Here is a 15,000-nt window from a genome sequence, read left to right on the forward strand (position 1 = left end):
GTGTTTATCACCACATTTACCTCATATTTGTTCAAAGACATTTTAGGCCATCATCATGTTGCAATACAAAGTCAATGATATTTTACGCAAAACTGTTGCCTGGGCAACTCCTATTCGGCAATACAAACAATAGCCAATACCAGAAGAACAGCAGAACAGCGACAGTCTCATGTTGAGTCGAGAGAAAAACAACACTACTTTTGAGAGTCTAACTATGCGCGAAGACTCATCAAACTGCACACACATCAACAAAGACTGATATCAGTGCAAGCAAATGAGATGTCACTGGGTAGAATGATGTACTGTATTCATATATCTGATATATATATATATATCTGTCCATTTGCTACAACGTGTGCACCTACTGATGTGGATCGAGGTACTTCTATGTGGAGACCACCAGGATGAACCTAAATGCCGCACGCTTGTTTAGCTGCTACAAGCAATAAATATTAATTTGTTAAAATTAGGGTTGCACATTTTGAAAGTTGGAAACTTCCTATGGGAATCTACAAGACATTTTTGAATGTGATGGTCATTTGTGAAAGGGATGATTCAAAGAGATGAGTAAAATTTAACTCCTGTTTTTGTCCCCATGAATAAAAAAAATCGACTGTTCAGTAGTTCATCTGTTAAAAAGTCATACTCAAAAGAAAATGTCTCTGTATGGCGATACAGAAACCGACTGAAAATTTGTCCGAAAAGACCTTGATCTTGCTCGACGCCAAATATTGTGATTTTTCGACAAAGGGCATGGCCATTACGGTGCAGCAATATCTGAATTTTTTATATTTGGTGACAGTCTAGCCCTGAAGACACTAATCTATTTTTCATCGTAGTGGTAGTGCCGCCAACAAGCTAAAAGAAATACATGTTTTTCTCCAAGCAATTTAACCAGGTCTACCTCGTATTTTTTCTGATAAGTGTTTGGGCCTTCATGACATCAAAACACTAAGTTTGCAATTTGTTTGCGAAAAGCTGTTTTCCGGGGAAACGCACAGTTTCCCAATAAAAAAAAACACAGATTTTGAGGGTGTAAATATGCAAAAAAAAAAATACAAGAAAAATGTGACTGTACAAGAAAAAAAAAAAAAAAACCTTAACTGCACAATCCCCTCCATGAGCTGTCACCTTATCGTGGTGGAGGGGTTTGCGTGTCCCAATGGAGCCAAGGTATGTCGGGGGCTTTTTTTGCCCCTGGTAGGGTCAATATCTCGGTGCTCCAACGAGTTGGGAAAGAACGCCAACTCATCCAAGACGTCAAAAGAAGACAGGTCAACATCATCCGTAAAGGCGAAATTGAAGAACTATGCCTAGCCGGAAAAGTACCTGGGAAAAGAGCTAGAGGCGGACAGAGGCTCATGTACCTAAATCAGATCAAGGACTACACCGGGCTCAGAAACTCGCGAGCTATCTGGGACGCCGCAAGAAACCGAAGACTGAAAGTTTTTTCATCATGAGTCGTCAAGGGCTGTTTCAGCCATGGCACCAGAAGAAGAAGAAGGGTCACCCATGGCAAACAGGTCCTAGGTGAGGGTCCAAACAAAGCATGGCTCACAAGAACCCCAATGATGACCACAATATATGGACCACGATTTTCCATTCCCCGGACGCGGGTCACCGGGAGCCAGGCCTGGAGGTGGGGCTCGGCCAGGCTCAGCTCGAAGAGGCAACGTGGGTCCCCCTTCACATGGGCTCACCACCTATGGGAGGGGCCAAAGGGGTTCGGTGCAATGTGAGTCGGGCAGCGGCAAGAGGCAGGGACCTTGGGGCTCTGATCCCCGGCTACAGAAACTAGCTCTTAGGACATGGAATGTCACCTCTCTGGTGGGGAAGGAGCCTGAGCTGGTGTGCGAGGCAGAGAAATTCCGACTAGATATTGTCGTGCTCACCTCCACACACAGCTTAGGCTCTGGTACCAGTCCTCTTGAGAGGTGTTGGACACTCTTCCACTCTGGAGTTGCCCAAGGTGAGAGACGCCGAGCAGGTGTGGGCATACTTATTGCCCCCCGGCTTGGCGCCTGTACACTGGGGTTCAGCCCGGTAGACGAGAGGGTAGCCTCCCTCCGCCTCAAGGTGGGGGGGACGGGTGCTGACTGTTGTTTGTGCTTATGCACCAAACAGCAGTTCAGAGTACCCACCTTTTTTGGAGTCATTGGAGGGTGTGCTGGAGAGTGTTCCCCCTGGAGACTCCCTCGTTCTGCTGGGGGACTTAAATGCTCACGTGGGTAATGACAGTGAGACCTGGAAGGGCGTGATTGGGAGGAATGGCCCCGCCCAATCTGAACCTGGGCGGTGTTCTGTTACTAGACTTCTGTGCTCGTCATGGATTGTCAATAACGAACACCATGTTCAAACATAAGGGTGTCCATATGTGCACTTGGCACCAGGACACCCTAGACCGCAGTTCGATGATCGACTTTGTAGTCGTGTCATTGGATTTGCGGCCGCATGTTTTGGACACTCGGGTGAAGAGAGGGGCGGAGCTGTCAACTGATCACCACCTGTTGGTGAGTTGGCTCCGATGGTGGGGGAAGATGCCGGTCCGACCTGTCAGACCCAAACGTATTGTGAGGGTCTGCTGGGAACGCTTGGCAGAATCCCCTGTCAGAAAGAGTTTCAACTCCCACCTCCGGCAGAACTTTGCCCACGTACCGAGGAAGGCGGGGGACATTGAGTCTGAGTGGACCATGTTTCGTGCCTCCATTGTTGAGGCAGCCGATCAGAGCTGTGGACGCAAGGGGGTCGGTGCCTGTTGTGGCGGCAACCCCCGAACCCGCTGGTGGACACCGGCGGTAAGGGATGCTGTCAGGCTGAAGAAAGAGTCCTATCGGGCCTTTCTGGCCTGTGGTCCTCCGGAGGCAGCTGACAGGTACGACTGGCCAAGTGGAATACGGCTTTGGTGGTTGCTGAAGCAAAAACTCGGGTGTGGCAGGAGTTTGGTGAGGCCATGGAAAACGGACTTTCAGACGGCTTCGAAGAAATTCTGGTCCACCATCCCGCGTCTCAGGAGGGTGAAGCAGTGCACCATCAACACTGTTTATAGTGGAGATGGGGTGCTGCTGACCTCGACTCGGGACGTTGTGAGTCGGTGGGGAGAATACTTCGAAGACCTCCTCAATTCTATCGACACGCCTTCCATTGAGGAAGCAGAGCCTGGAGACTCTGTGGTGGACTCACCTATCTCAGGGGCTGAAGTAACCGAGGTGGTTAACAAGCCTCTCTGTGGCAAGGCCCCGGGGGTGGATGAGATCCGCCAGGAGTTCCTTAGGTCTCTGGATGTTGTGGGGCTGTCATGGTTGACACGCCTCTACAACATTGCGTGGACATCGGGGACAGTGCCTCTGGATTGGCAGACCGGGGTGGTGGTCCCCCTTTTTAAGAAGGGGGACCGGAGGGTGTGTTCCAATTATAGAGGAATCACACTCCTCAGCCTCCCTGGTAAGGTATACTCAGGGGTACTGGAGAGGAGGGTCCGTCGGGAGGTTTAATCTCAGATCCAAGAGAGCAGTGCGGTGGACCAGCTCTGCACTCTCTACAGGATCCTTGAGGGTGCATGGGAGTTCACCCAACCAGTCTACATGTGTTTTGTGGACTTGGAGAAAGCGTTTGACCGTGTCCCACGGGGAGTTCTGTGGAGCGTGCTCCGGGAGTACGGGGTACAGAGCCTCTTGATACGGGCAGTTGGGTCCCTGTACCACCGATGTCAGAGTTTGGTCCGCATTGCCGGCAGTAAGTCTGATTCGTTTCCAGTGAGGGTTGGACTCCGCCAAGGCTGCCCTTTGTCACCGATTCTGTTCCTAACTTTTATGGACAGAATTTCTAGGCGCAGTCGAGGCGATGAGGGGATCCGGTTTGGTGACCTCAGTATTTCATCTCTGCTTTTCACAGATGATGTGGTACTGTTGGCTTCCTCAGGCCGTGATCTCCAACTCTCACTGGAGCGGTTCGCAGCCGAGTGTGAAGCGGTTGGGATGAAGATCAGCACCTCCAAATCTGAGATCATGATTCTCAGTCGGAAAAGGGTGGAGTGCCCTCTCCAGGTCGGGGAGGAGATCCTGCCCCAAGTGGAGGAGTTTAAGTATCTTGGGGTCTTGTTTATGAGAGAGGGGAGGATGGAGCGAGAGATCGACAGGCGGATCGGTGCAGCCTCCGCTGTGATGCGGACGCTGTATCGGTCTGTCGTGGTGAAGAGGGAGCTGAGCCAAAAGACAAAGCTCTCGATTTACCGATCGATCTACGTTCTTACCCTCACCTATGGTCACGAGCTGTGGGTCGCGACCGAAAGAACAAGATCTCGGATACAAGCGGCCGAAATGAGTTTCCTCCGCAGGGTGTCTAGGCTCTCCCTTAGAGATAGGGTGAGAAGCTCGGCCATCCCTGGAGGGACTCAGTGTCGAGCCGCTGCTCCTCCTCGTAGAGAGGAGCCAGATGAGGTGGCTCGGGCATCTGTTTAGGATGCCTCCTGGACGCCTCCCTGGTGAGGTGTTCCGGGCATGTCCCACGGGCAGGAGGCCCAGAGGACGACCCAGGACACGCTGGAGAGACTATGTCTCCCGGCTGGCCTGGGAACGCCTGGGCATCCCTCCGACAGAGCTGGAAGATGTGGCAGGGGAGCGGGAAGTCTGGGCTTCCCTGCTGAAGCTGCTGCCTCCGTAATCCGAGCCCGGATAAGCGGCGGATAATGGATGGATGGTGACTGTACAATACAATACATCCAACACCACACATCAGGCCTGGCAAAATCGATATCTTATTTTTTTTTTAAAAAAAGAAAAGAAATAGCTCGCTAGTGTCTCCTAGAATTTTGTGAAAAAGCAGCCTTGGTTGTACGTTTCACCAAGATCTATGAAAATTCTCTTGAAGCTACATGCTAAACCTAACAGGAAGTCCGCCATTTTGAATTTACTTCAAAGGTTGGTGTTACCTTGACAATATAAGCTATGATAACTTGACCCACAAAGATTTCTGGCATTTGATAATAGTCCAGGCCTGAAGACATCTTCGATCTTATTCTTCATTGTAGTGGTTGTTGCATGTACTGAATAAAGGAAGTTCATGTTTTGTTCTTTGATATTTTTCTCCTAGCAGGTGAATCTGGTCTACCTCATATATGCTCGGAAGAGAGCCCTTCACATGGATCCTTGAACAAGATGGCGGCGAGTGAGTGAGACAGCAGTAATTCTCTCCACTAGAAACTTTGTCAAAACAATTAGTTCATCAACCCAATGCACTCTAAGCTCCAATCTGCTAATCTAAAACATTCGTCAAAATGCCTCCAAAACAACCAAAGTAATCAAACAAGGACCGGGATGCACCAGAGCTGTGCAATGCCACGACTCAGCTTAGCACCTGTCCCAACTTTAGCACCGACAGTGCTAATGCGCATGCTAGTCCTTCAGCTACTGCCGTTTCTATAACAGAAGCTTTGCTGAAAAGTATTTCAGCGGCTGTGGCAGAAGAAGGACAGCGTATTCTAAAGTATGTGACTGAGTCAATTGGGAAGCTTGAAGCGAGGATGGACGACATGGTGGAGTACATTGATTGCACTACAGCAGCACTTGTCGCTTGCCAGACGGAGCCCGAAACACGCATTTCTTTCTTGGAGGATGTTATGAATCAGGTAGAAAGGCAACTTGATTCTGTGGAGACAAATAACAAGGATATCCGGGACAAAGTAACTGACCTTGAATGTGGACAAAGAAGGAAGACCATCAGGCTGCTAAATCTAAACAAGTCAATCAAAGGGAGAGACGAGCTTGTGTTTTTTTGAGGGTTTTATTCCCAAACTATTGCAGCTACTTGTCCCATCTGTAGCAATCGAGAGTGCCCATTGGCCTTTTGGTGATGGTCGTCCGCGCACCGTTGTGGTGAATCTCCAGCGCTCTCAAGATGTCTCAATGGTGTTTGAGGGAGTGAAACGCCTTGAGAATCTTCAGCACAAGGGACGGCCAGTGCGAATTACCCCAGACGGGTAATTCCGGGCGGGGAGGCAAGCCTTCAATACAGTGTGCGCGTGGCTCATAAAAAATAAAACGCTTCCGAATGGCCTATCCAGCTATCCTGTCCTTCAAGGAAAATGGCGTACTAAGACTGAAAAATGGCCTCTGTTGTTGTGAATAATGTCACTGGTGTTGAGTGCTCATACCCCCCTTAGAACAGATTGAACTATGATTATTTGTGCAATATGGGCTAAACTCTCCTAGTCATATGGTGACACAGAGGATGAAAATTGAAAACGAATAGGTTTTGAGAGGTCGTTAGAGGTTTAATAGAATAGAATAGAATAGAAATCCCTTTATTGTCATTGTACTCAAGTGTGCAACGAGATTAGAGGGCTCCCCTCTCCAGTGCAATACAACAATAATACAGACAAATATATAAATTAGATAAATAAAGAAGACAGTGCAATGGAATTCAGTGAAACAACCAAAACAAAGAAAAAAGAAATACAATTACCACTAAACATGCATCTCTCATGCCATTTGTACCCCAAAAAGAAATAAAATTTAAATTTGGGACTTTTAGGTACACCCTATGCTCGTGAAAATACAGTAGCCTTTGCCACGGTTCCTCAGGGCAGTCCCATGAATGTAAAGGGGTCAACTGTGTGAGGTTTGTCCATTTCTTGCAGTCACTAAATAACCTTGCTCTCTCCTTTATGGTTGCATCCATCCATAATTACTAGACACCAGAAGTAATTATGTAATTTCTTTCATCCTAACCACACCACAGTGCCGAAACATGATGCACAGAAAGCAGTTTCTCTTTAAGGGATCGCGGAATGATGACATGATAGACCCACAATTAGAACCATTCTGGATTGAAAGCTTATCTTGTCTCACAGGCCTAAATTCGGGTATCATGATGATATCCACAAGCTCTGACAAGACTGGATCACTAAGAGTGCGTTTGTTCATGAGCTGAGATGACCGGAGAAGCAGGTAACTCCTCAAAGTAGAATATTTTTGATTCCGTAGGCTAAGAGTGTGACAGGTGGGTAGGAGCATTGAGAGTCCTTCAGAATTCTGATGTTGGTCTGGCTTTGTATATTTGATTACATACAGGTGAACAGATAACATAAGGGCCCATCGCTGCATACAACTGTCTGCCAGCAATGGAATGGAATGCCACTATGAAATTCAAAGATAGAGGTCAGGGTTTGATAGTATGCCAAACAGATACTGACAAAATTTCATGCCTCAAACGACTATAGAAAGAGCCTCATGCTCAATCTGCGCGTAATTCGCTTCCCGGCTTGCTCAGCGACCTGGAAACAAAGGTGATCGCTCTCTCACTCTTGTATGACCAGAAAACCTACCGCATTGGGCGAAGCATCACACGCCAGCTGAAGAGGTAGTATGGGTCACAGTGAGCAAGGGCATCAGAGTTCACAAGCACACAGTACCAGCAGCTCGAAAAAGTGCTTTGCTGATTTTAAATGCGCGGCCATGACTTCTGTTTTGGATTGGTTGTTGAGTGCTAGCATCACCATGTCAGTAAAATAGCATCGGGATAGTATGGTTGTATTGTACCTTGGCTTCAATGTATGCAATATTGCACGAAATCCCTTATTTACCATGACAGAATAAGGACGTAAAACTTTGGCAATAATTGCCAAGATGGCCTTTGTAATTTGCTTCACCGTTTCCGATGATGCTGGCAGTTTTCAAATTGCTACCTTGATTGTTCTATGATCGGTAGCGCCACAGCAGCCAGCTGTCAACCAGACTAGTCCGTAGGGTGGAATCGACCTTCATGACTTCTCGTTTGTTGTGTTGCCAAAGTATTTTATTTTAGCTCAATACCGCTGACATATAATGTGGCACGTGCGTGTCCAGTTCTCTTCCACTGTCAATATTGTAGAAGCCAAAGTGATTCCATACATCTGCTTTTGAATTAGGAGCATTATGAATTTCAGTGAGGTGGATGGTGGTAATCCATTTTGGTTTTCCTCTGTACGCGTCCCAAAGTGTCCCGGAAATAACGGTTGCTATGCTTCTTAGTTCCACATTATTTCGAACATTTTGTATTACTGTAATTAACATATTTAAATAATCAAAATGTGGACGAATCGGTTCTGATTGATCCATGTCTAAATCGCGATGCATCTAAAAATCAGAATTTTCCCCCACCTCCAAAAAGAAGTAAATTCTTGCAGTAGCTCTCCATTATGAATTAGTACATACGACAATTTAAAATTTCATTAGCCTCAAGGAAGTTGACATGCTTGAGTTGCTTTTGCGGGCCACATAAAATGCAGTTGTCCAGATTTGGCGCGTTTATTGCGCGCTTTTTACAAAACGGCTCTGTAACAGTCCCTATAAAGTTTTAACGAACCATCCTTAATTGTATATTTCAACAAGAACTACTGCTAAAAGTTTTCATCACTTCATTCCAATTCGTGATGTTTTGTCTAGTTTGAGTTGATGAAAACTCAAAAATGTTTCAGTCTAGTTTTAGTCAACAAAAACTCCCCAAAAAAGGTTTAAGATAAAATAAGATAAGATGTCCTTTAATAGTCCCACAATGGGGAGATTTGCAGTGTTACAGCAGCAAAGATATGGATCACACAGAGGCGGCGGTGTAATGTAGCCGTTATTGTATAACATTAGCAGCAGACATTCATAAAAAGCATGCAAATATACACAGGATATACGTATATACACAGATCCCCATGTATATACACACTTACATCCCACAACATATACAAGTGTAAGGAAAGACTCCTAATGTCTGTCTGAAATAAATAAAAACGCTGCAATGATAAAAAAATCTGAATGATAGAAAATACTGCAATGATAGAAAATACCGCAACGATAAAAGTACTGTAATAGTAAAAGTACTGCAATGATAGAAAGTACTGCAATGATAAAAGTACTGTAGTGGTAAAAGTACTGAAATAGTGTAAGTATTGCAATGAAAGAAAATACAGCACTGATAAAAGTATTGTAAGGATAAGAATACTGTAATGTAAACGAAATACAGAATTGGTCAATATTTAAGTACAGCATTGGATAAAGCACAGTTGTAGTGTGTATTGAATTCTAGGACTGCACAATTGCACTAGTGCCCGCCCGTTTGTAGGCCTGACCTAATGTTCTTGTTAAAAAGTCTGACAGGAGCCAGCAGGAAGAAGCGGCGAAATCTCTCTTTCGTAAAGCGAGGGTGTAACAGTCTATCACTGAAGGAGCTGTGGAGTGGATTTCCCAGCATTGATTTGGAGGCGGTTCTGCTGACACCAGTCCACAAAACCCTGAGTAACCCCTCTGTACTCCCGATCGTCTCCGTCAGAAATGAGGCAGACAATCGCAGAGTCATCAGAGAACTTCTGCAGGTGACAGGTGGAGGAATTGTATTTGTAGTCCGAGGTGGAGAGGGTGAACAGGAAGGGAGCCAGAACAGTTCCCTGCGGCGCTCCTGTGCTGCAGAGGAGCACGTAGAACACACAGTCCTGTGTTCTCCCGTACTGTGGCCGGTTTGTGAGGGAGTCGTGGATCCATGTGATGAGGTGGTGAGCCCCTCCCGCCAGCTCCAGCTTGCCTCTCAATAGGGTGGGCTGGATGATGTTGAAAGCACTGGAGAAATCAAAGAACATGATCCTCACCGTGCCCCCCGCCTTCTCCAGGTGGGAGAGTGAAGTGTGGAGCAGGTAGATGATGGCATCATCCACACTGATGCCAGGCTGGTACGCGAACTGGAGTGGGTCCATCGAAGAGCTCACCAGGGGGCGCAGATGTACGAGGACCAGTCTCTCCAGGGTCTTCATCAGATGAGACGTCAGCGCCACTGGTCTGAAGTTGTTGAGCTCCTTCGGATGGGGGGGGGGGGTCTTTGGAACCGGAACCAGGTAGGATGTTTTCCACAGCTGGGAGACTCTGCCCAGCTTCAGGATTAGGTTGAGCATGCGCTGGACGATACCAGACAGCTGGTCTGCGCAGGATTTGAGGAGATAATCCCATCTGCCTTCCTCGCCTTCATCTTCCTCAGCTGGATCTTCACCTGAGATGTTGTGAGGAACAACGCTGAGCAGGAGGAAGTTGCCAGATGTGGCTGGGAACTGGAGTCTGTGGAGAGAGAGAGGGGAGAGAAGAGAGGAGAGAGAGGGGGAGAGAAGAGATGAGAGAGAGGGGGAGAGAGGGTCTTGTTCACAGCGGCAGGAGGGGTTGGTGGGGCCGCAGCAAGGGAGACTGAGTGGGGGCAGGCATTTGATCAAACCTATTGAAAAATAGGTTCAACTCATTTGCTCAGTGAAGGCCCCCTCCCTTCTGGTCTTACCTGGTTGTCCGTGGCCCGAGATGGTCTTCAGGCCCCTCCAGACATCCCCGGCATTGTTCTTCTGCAGTTGTTCCTCCATCCGCATCCTGTAGGACTATTTCCCCTCTCTGATCCTCCTTCTCGGCTGACGTTGCACTCTCTTCAGATCATCCTTGTCGCCTGACACAAAAGCCCTCTTTTTCTCCTTCAGGAGAGCTTTAATGTCTGGTGTAATCCAGGGTTTGTTGTTGGAGAAACATCTTACTGTCCTGGTGGGAATGGTATTCTCCATGCAGAAATTAATATAGTCTGTAATTGTGTCTGTTAGACCATTAATGTCCTCCCCGTGAGCTTCTCTGAATACCTCCCACACAGTTGTGTTGAAACAGTCCTTTAAGTCCTCCTCGGCTTCTCCAGACTATCTCTTAACTGTGCGTGTCACAACTGGCTCCCTTCGGACCAGAGGTTTGTACACAGGCAGGAGAACAACCAAGTTGTGGTCAGCTTTGCCCAGCGGGGAGAGGGGCAGTGATGTGTACGCCTCCTTGGTGGTGGCCTAGAAAAGGTCCAATATTTTATTGTCTCTGGTGTGGCAGGTTACATATTGTGTGAATGAAGGCAGAGAGGAGGAAGGAGAAGCATGATTTAAGTCACCAGAGATAAGGAGCAGGGCATTTGGGTGCTGTGTTTGTAGCCTGCTCACAGCTGCAGTCAGTACGTCACAGGCTGTCTCACTGTTAGCAGAGGGTGGCATGTACGCTGCCACCGCGATCTCATGACTGAACTCTCACGGTAAATAGTACCTGCTCAAAGCTATCAGCTCAATGTCGCGACTGCAAAGTTGATCCTTAACAGTTATGTGCCCAGGGTTACACCATCTATCATTAACAAATACGGCCAGCCTTTCCTCTTACCGCTCTCCAGTGTCCGTTCCGCACGTAGGATTTGGAAGCCGTTCAATTCCACGACTGCGTCCGGCGTTAGCTCCGTTAGCCACGACTCCGTGAACATCAGCAAGCAAGCCTCCCGGCAATTCCTCTCGTGCCGGGTTAGCGCTGTTAGGTTGTCCATTTTATTGGGAAGGGATCTAACATTCCCCATAATAACGGATGGGAGGACGGGGTATCGTCTCCTCCTTGCCTGGCGTTTAGCCCCTGCACGACATCCCCGTCTCTTCCTCCTCAGCTTGCGGGGGATATCAGGTCTTGCTCCGGGAGCCGGCACGGGGTAAGCACGGAGTGTTAACAGCTGATCTCTTGTGTACACGATCCGTAGCTCTGAGTTTCGTCACCGGACACTATTGCGCAAAAAACAGCCCCCAACAGCAGTAAAACCACCGCAAGTTGGATGTCCATATCTGCGATGAGGTAAAATAAATAAAACAGGGTAAAGGGAAAAAAAACACACGAAAAAAATCTCAATAGTGAACCAAGCTGCTGTAAACAGGCAGCTACTTGCGCAGAGCCGGAACTGGATTTTAGTCCAGTTTTCATAAATGTAGTCAACTAAAACTCAAAAAGGTTTTAGTCTGATTGAGTTAAAAATAGGCATACAAGGTTTCCACCTAATAGAAAAGACTTTCAGATCAACTACTGAGGATTTTGCATGACAAACAGATAAAGTGGTAACAGTGCAATCAATGCTCATAACTCAAAAATAAGCCGAGAACCAAAACACTTTATTTAGCAACTGGTGTGTCTTTATTTCACTTAAAGCAACATAAAAAAATAAACGTTTTAACAAAATAGACTTATAGTCGACTTGTTCTCATACAGTACCACAAGTACAAATTCTATCAAACATATGTCTTCTTTACTTGTCACAGCTTGCTGTGATCAGAACGAAGTAGCTGACCAAGCTTGATTCACTTTTAGGAAAGCCCCTTCTCCAAAATGAATCTTATGCTAAAGCGGGGGGCAGAGCTTGGCTGGCGTTTCCCTCTGCCTTACCATCTCTCACTTGCTGTGTGCGACGCGTGCGCCCTTGCGTGCTGTCTCGTGCCCAAACGAGGATAGCTTGCACCAGCATTGCAATTATTATGTAAAACAGATTACATATATAAGAGGAAAGGATATCATAAATTTTGAACGTCTAATGGACCACATGCTAACAATTTCAAATCACCAAAAATTCATGTACGTCATCTTTTTGTCATCAAAGAGCTACGTTTAGCTCGTTATCGTCTCATTATCGTCATGAAAAAAAGGGGCGTTGACATAAACACAGCGTGAGAGCATGTAATTTTGCACATACATCAGGCCTGGTAAATAAATACATTTTAGTGGGCTATTTTGCAATGTGCAAAAAAATGGCTCACCAGCATCCCTTACAAATATTTAACAATGCAGCCCCAGGTTGGTTTCAGCTAGGTATGCGAAAATTGGAAGAAATATGTAACAGACCAAGATCTACAAAAACAGTCTGTTGGAGCCATTTCCTAAAACTAAAGGGAAGTCTGCTATTTTTAATTTCCCTTCAAAACGCGTCTAAATATCTACCTTTTAAAAGAGGCCATATTTCATTGAACTCCCACTAGTGCAGGTGCTTCTCAATTACTTTCCGTCACGCCCTCCCTACCAAGCAGAAAACAATTCGGGACCGACCCCCCACCCCGCCACCATTTTTTATACATTTTGTACTAATGTGCATTTCCTTTGAATATTGATGTTAGATTGTGTCAATAAAATGTCCCTTAACAAAGCTAAATTGGTAAGAAATATAATTTTGAGAAGTATTATTGTGAGGATCTCGAAACTCAGTACGCTGTGGTGCAAATATTGATGAGATGATAAATATTTACTATACGTTTTACATCGAACCACTTCGTCGTGATGACGTCATCCGTTTCCGTGTTCCTGTCAGAGAGCGTCTGCTAAATTCCTAACGTAGCCGTTGTCTTATTTTATGTTTCGATACGTAATGATTGCAAGACAACATTTCTGTTCAGAGCCTCTGGCTCTCCACCCAAACGCGGATCGAGTCAGACTTCTGTTTAAAGTCGAGCGTACATCGAAGCACTTATTACTCTGTAATTCATTTTAGCGATTAGCACGATTAGCACCCCCTCGTTCGCCTCCTCGTTTAGAAGGCTACTTGATAGTGGGGTTGTTTATTTGTCATCACGCAGCTCGTTGCTGCTGCTGTGCACGGACTTTGACATAGTAGAAATAAAGCTCATACTGCTGCGACGCAAGATAGCTTTGCGACTAGCATTCAAGTAGCGGCGAAAGAAATTACTTCGGGGACAACGAGCGGCAGGGTGACGCTTTTTTTTTTTTTTTTTTTTTAAATCAGTACTGCGTGACCAATTGCGTCAATTCGGGGCACAAACCGCAGCGTTGACTATCTCAAATTTGCGTTGCGGTCCCAAAACGATCGTTTAGCCGTACTATACTGTACGCCGGAAAAAAAGCATGTACCCAGGGTCACACGCACCCCCCACAGCATCGCACTGCGCCCCCCTGAGAATCACTGCTCTAGTGATTAAATTAGATATACTTCCAACTTTGGCTGGTTCACCCAAAGACATTGAAAATTAAGGGACCAAAACCCTTTAATTTCTTCAAATCCTAATTCGGTTGCGACAGACTGACAAGGAAACAAAGTTGGTTTGGTTATAAAGGTCTAGAAAAGTACAGAAACTCCCAAGATGTTTTCTCTTCAGGAAATGTTTGAAAAGTCGTGTTTTTTCGTTAGCAGTGATTCGAGGACAAGTTGTTTGGTTTTCAAGGAACGTTCATGCATGTATATTTCCCATTGGTTTGTGGCTGTTATCAACCAAAACTACACGAGTTAAAACATCAGCAAATGCAAGAGAGTTAAGTCAAGTTATTTTATTTGCATAGACCTAACTCACTAACGAGACTCAAAAGGCTTCACAGGCCTGCAGGTGGCGACATGCATTGAATCAAACCCCCAACTGGCTAAGGAAAAACTTATTGGCAGCCATGACCCGCCACTGGAGGGCCGCAGGAGCCGCCCCGCCGAACGGCAGCATTCTCCGTGTCACCCCATTACACCAATACCGAACCCACAAATAAAACATCATCCTTGGGCTGAGCAATCAATCAAGTTTATGGGTCAGGATGATACAAGTTCGAAACATGTCCCATGTGATATGCGTTTTTAACTATACCACAGGTATGTAGACATAATACCCAAATTCAGTGTGGCACAAGTTTAGCAAAGATACTTGACATTTGAGAGAAGAATATCAAATAAAAATTGAAAAATTCTGCATAAGGATCTTTAAAATAAGCAATACCTGAGGTATGCCGGTGGTTCTGTGCTGATAGATACTGCCTTGTATTTGTCATCATTACCTTCAAAGATCTCCTCACACTCAGAGGCCTTCAGTAGAGTAACGCTGGTGGCTAGAATTTGTGGAAAAAATGTTATTTTCTGAAGTTCAGCGGTTAAGTGACAACCTCCAAAATGTAAATTAGGTTTTTTCATTTGCAACATAAAAGAATTGACCAAATTCGAGCAAGCTATTGCGACTTGACCACAATGTGCATTTAAATATTTTTACAGCAGGAAAATGCAAGTGAGATCCAACTAGGCTGTAACTGATGTTACATTAGTTTGAGTAAAGTTTTAGTTAAACTATGAATCAATTTTTTGTTGTGATATTACATCCAATGTAGAACAATCTACCGTTTTAATGAAACAAAAAATGGCTGTTAGTATACTTTTGGTCCAACAATCTCATTGTGCCCAGTTTAGGAAAAACAATTAGAAGAA

The 15,000-nt window shown here is 45.9% G+C and overlaps 1 protein-coding gene across 3 annotated transcripts in view; it reads right to left on the reverse strand.

Annotated features, from left to right (window-relative positions):
* Positions 1-15,000, reverse strand: part of LOC148319664 (SWI/SNF-related matrix-associated actin-dependent regulator of chromatin subfamily B member 1) — a 93,081-nt gene that overhangs the window by 60,799 nt on the left and 17,282 nt on the right. For all 3 annotated transcript variants that reach the window (XM_088280595.1, XM_088280594.1, XM_088280593.1), the window contains exon 3: positions 14,522-14,630. In XM_088280595.1, coding sequence (XP_088136721.1) covers positions 14,522-14,630 — 109 coding nt within the window. The remainder of the gene's footprint in view (positions 1-14,521; positions 14,631-15,000) is intronic.

This window comes from Idiotropiscis lumnitzeri, chromosome 18, assembly GCF_059441095.1.
Source record: "Idiotropiscis lumnitzeri isolate Australia: NSW breed Sydney's pygmy pipehorse chromosome 18, RoL_Ilum_1.0, whole genome shotgun sequence".
Classification (NCBI taxonomy): Eukaryota; Metazoa; Chordata; class Actinopteri; order Syngnathiformes; family Syngnathidae; genus Idiotropiscis; species Idiotropiscis lumnitzeri.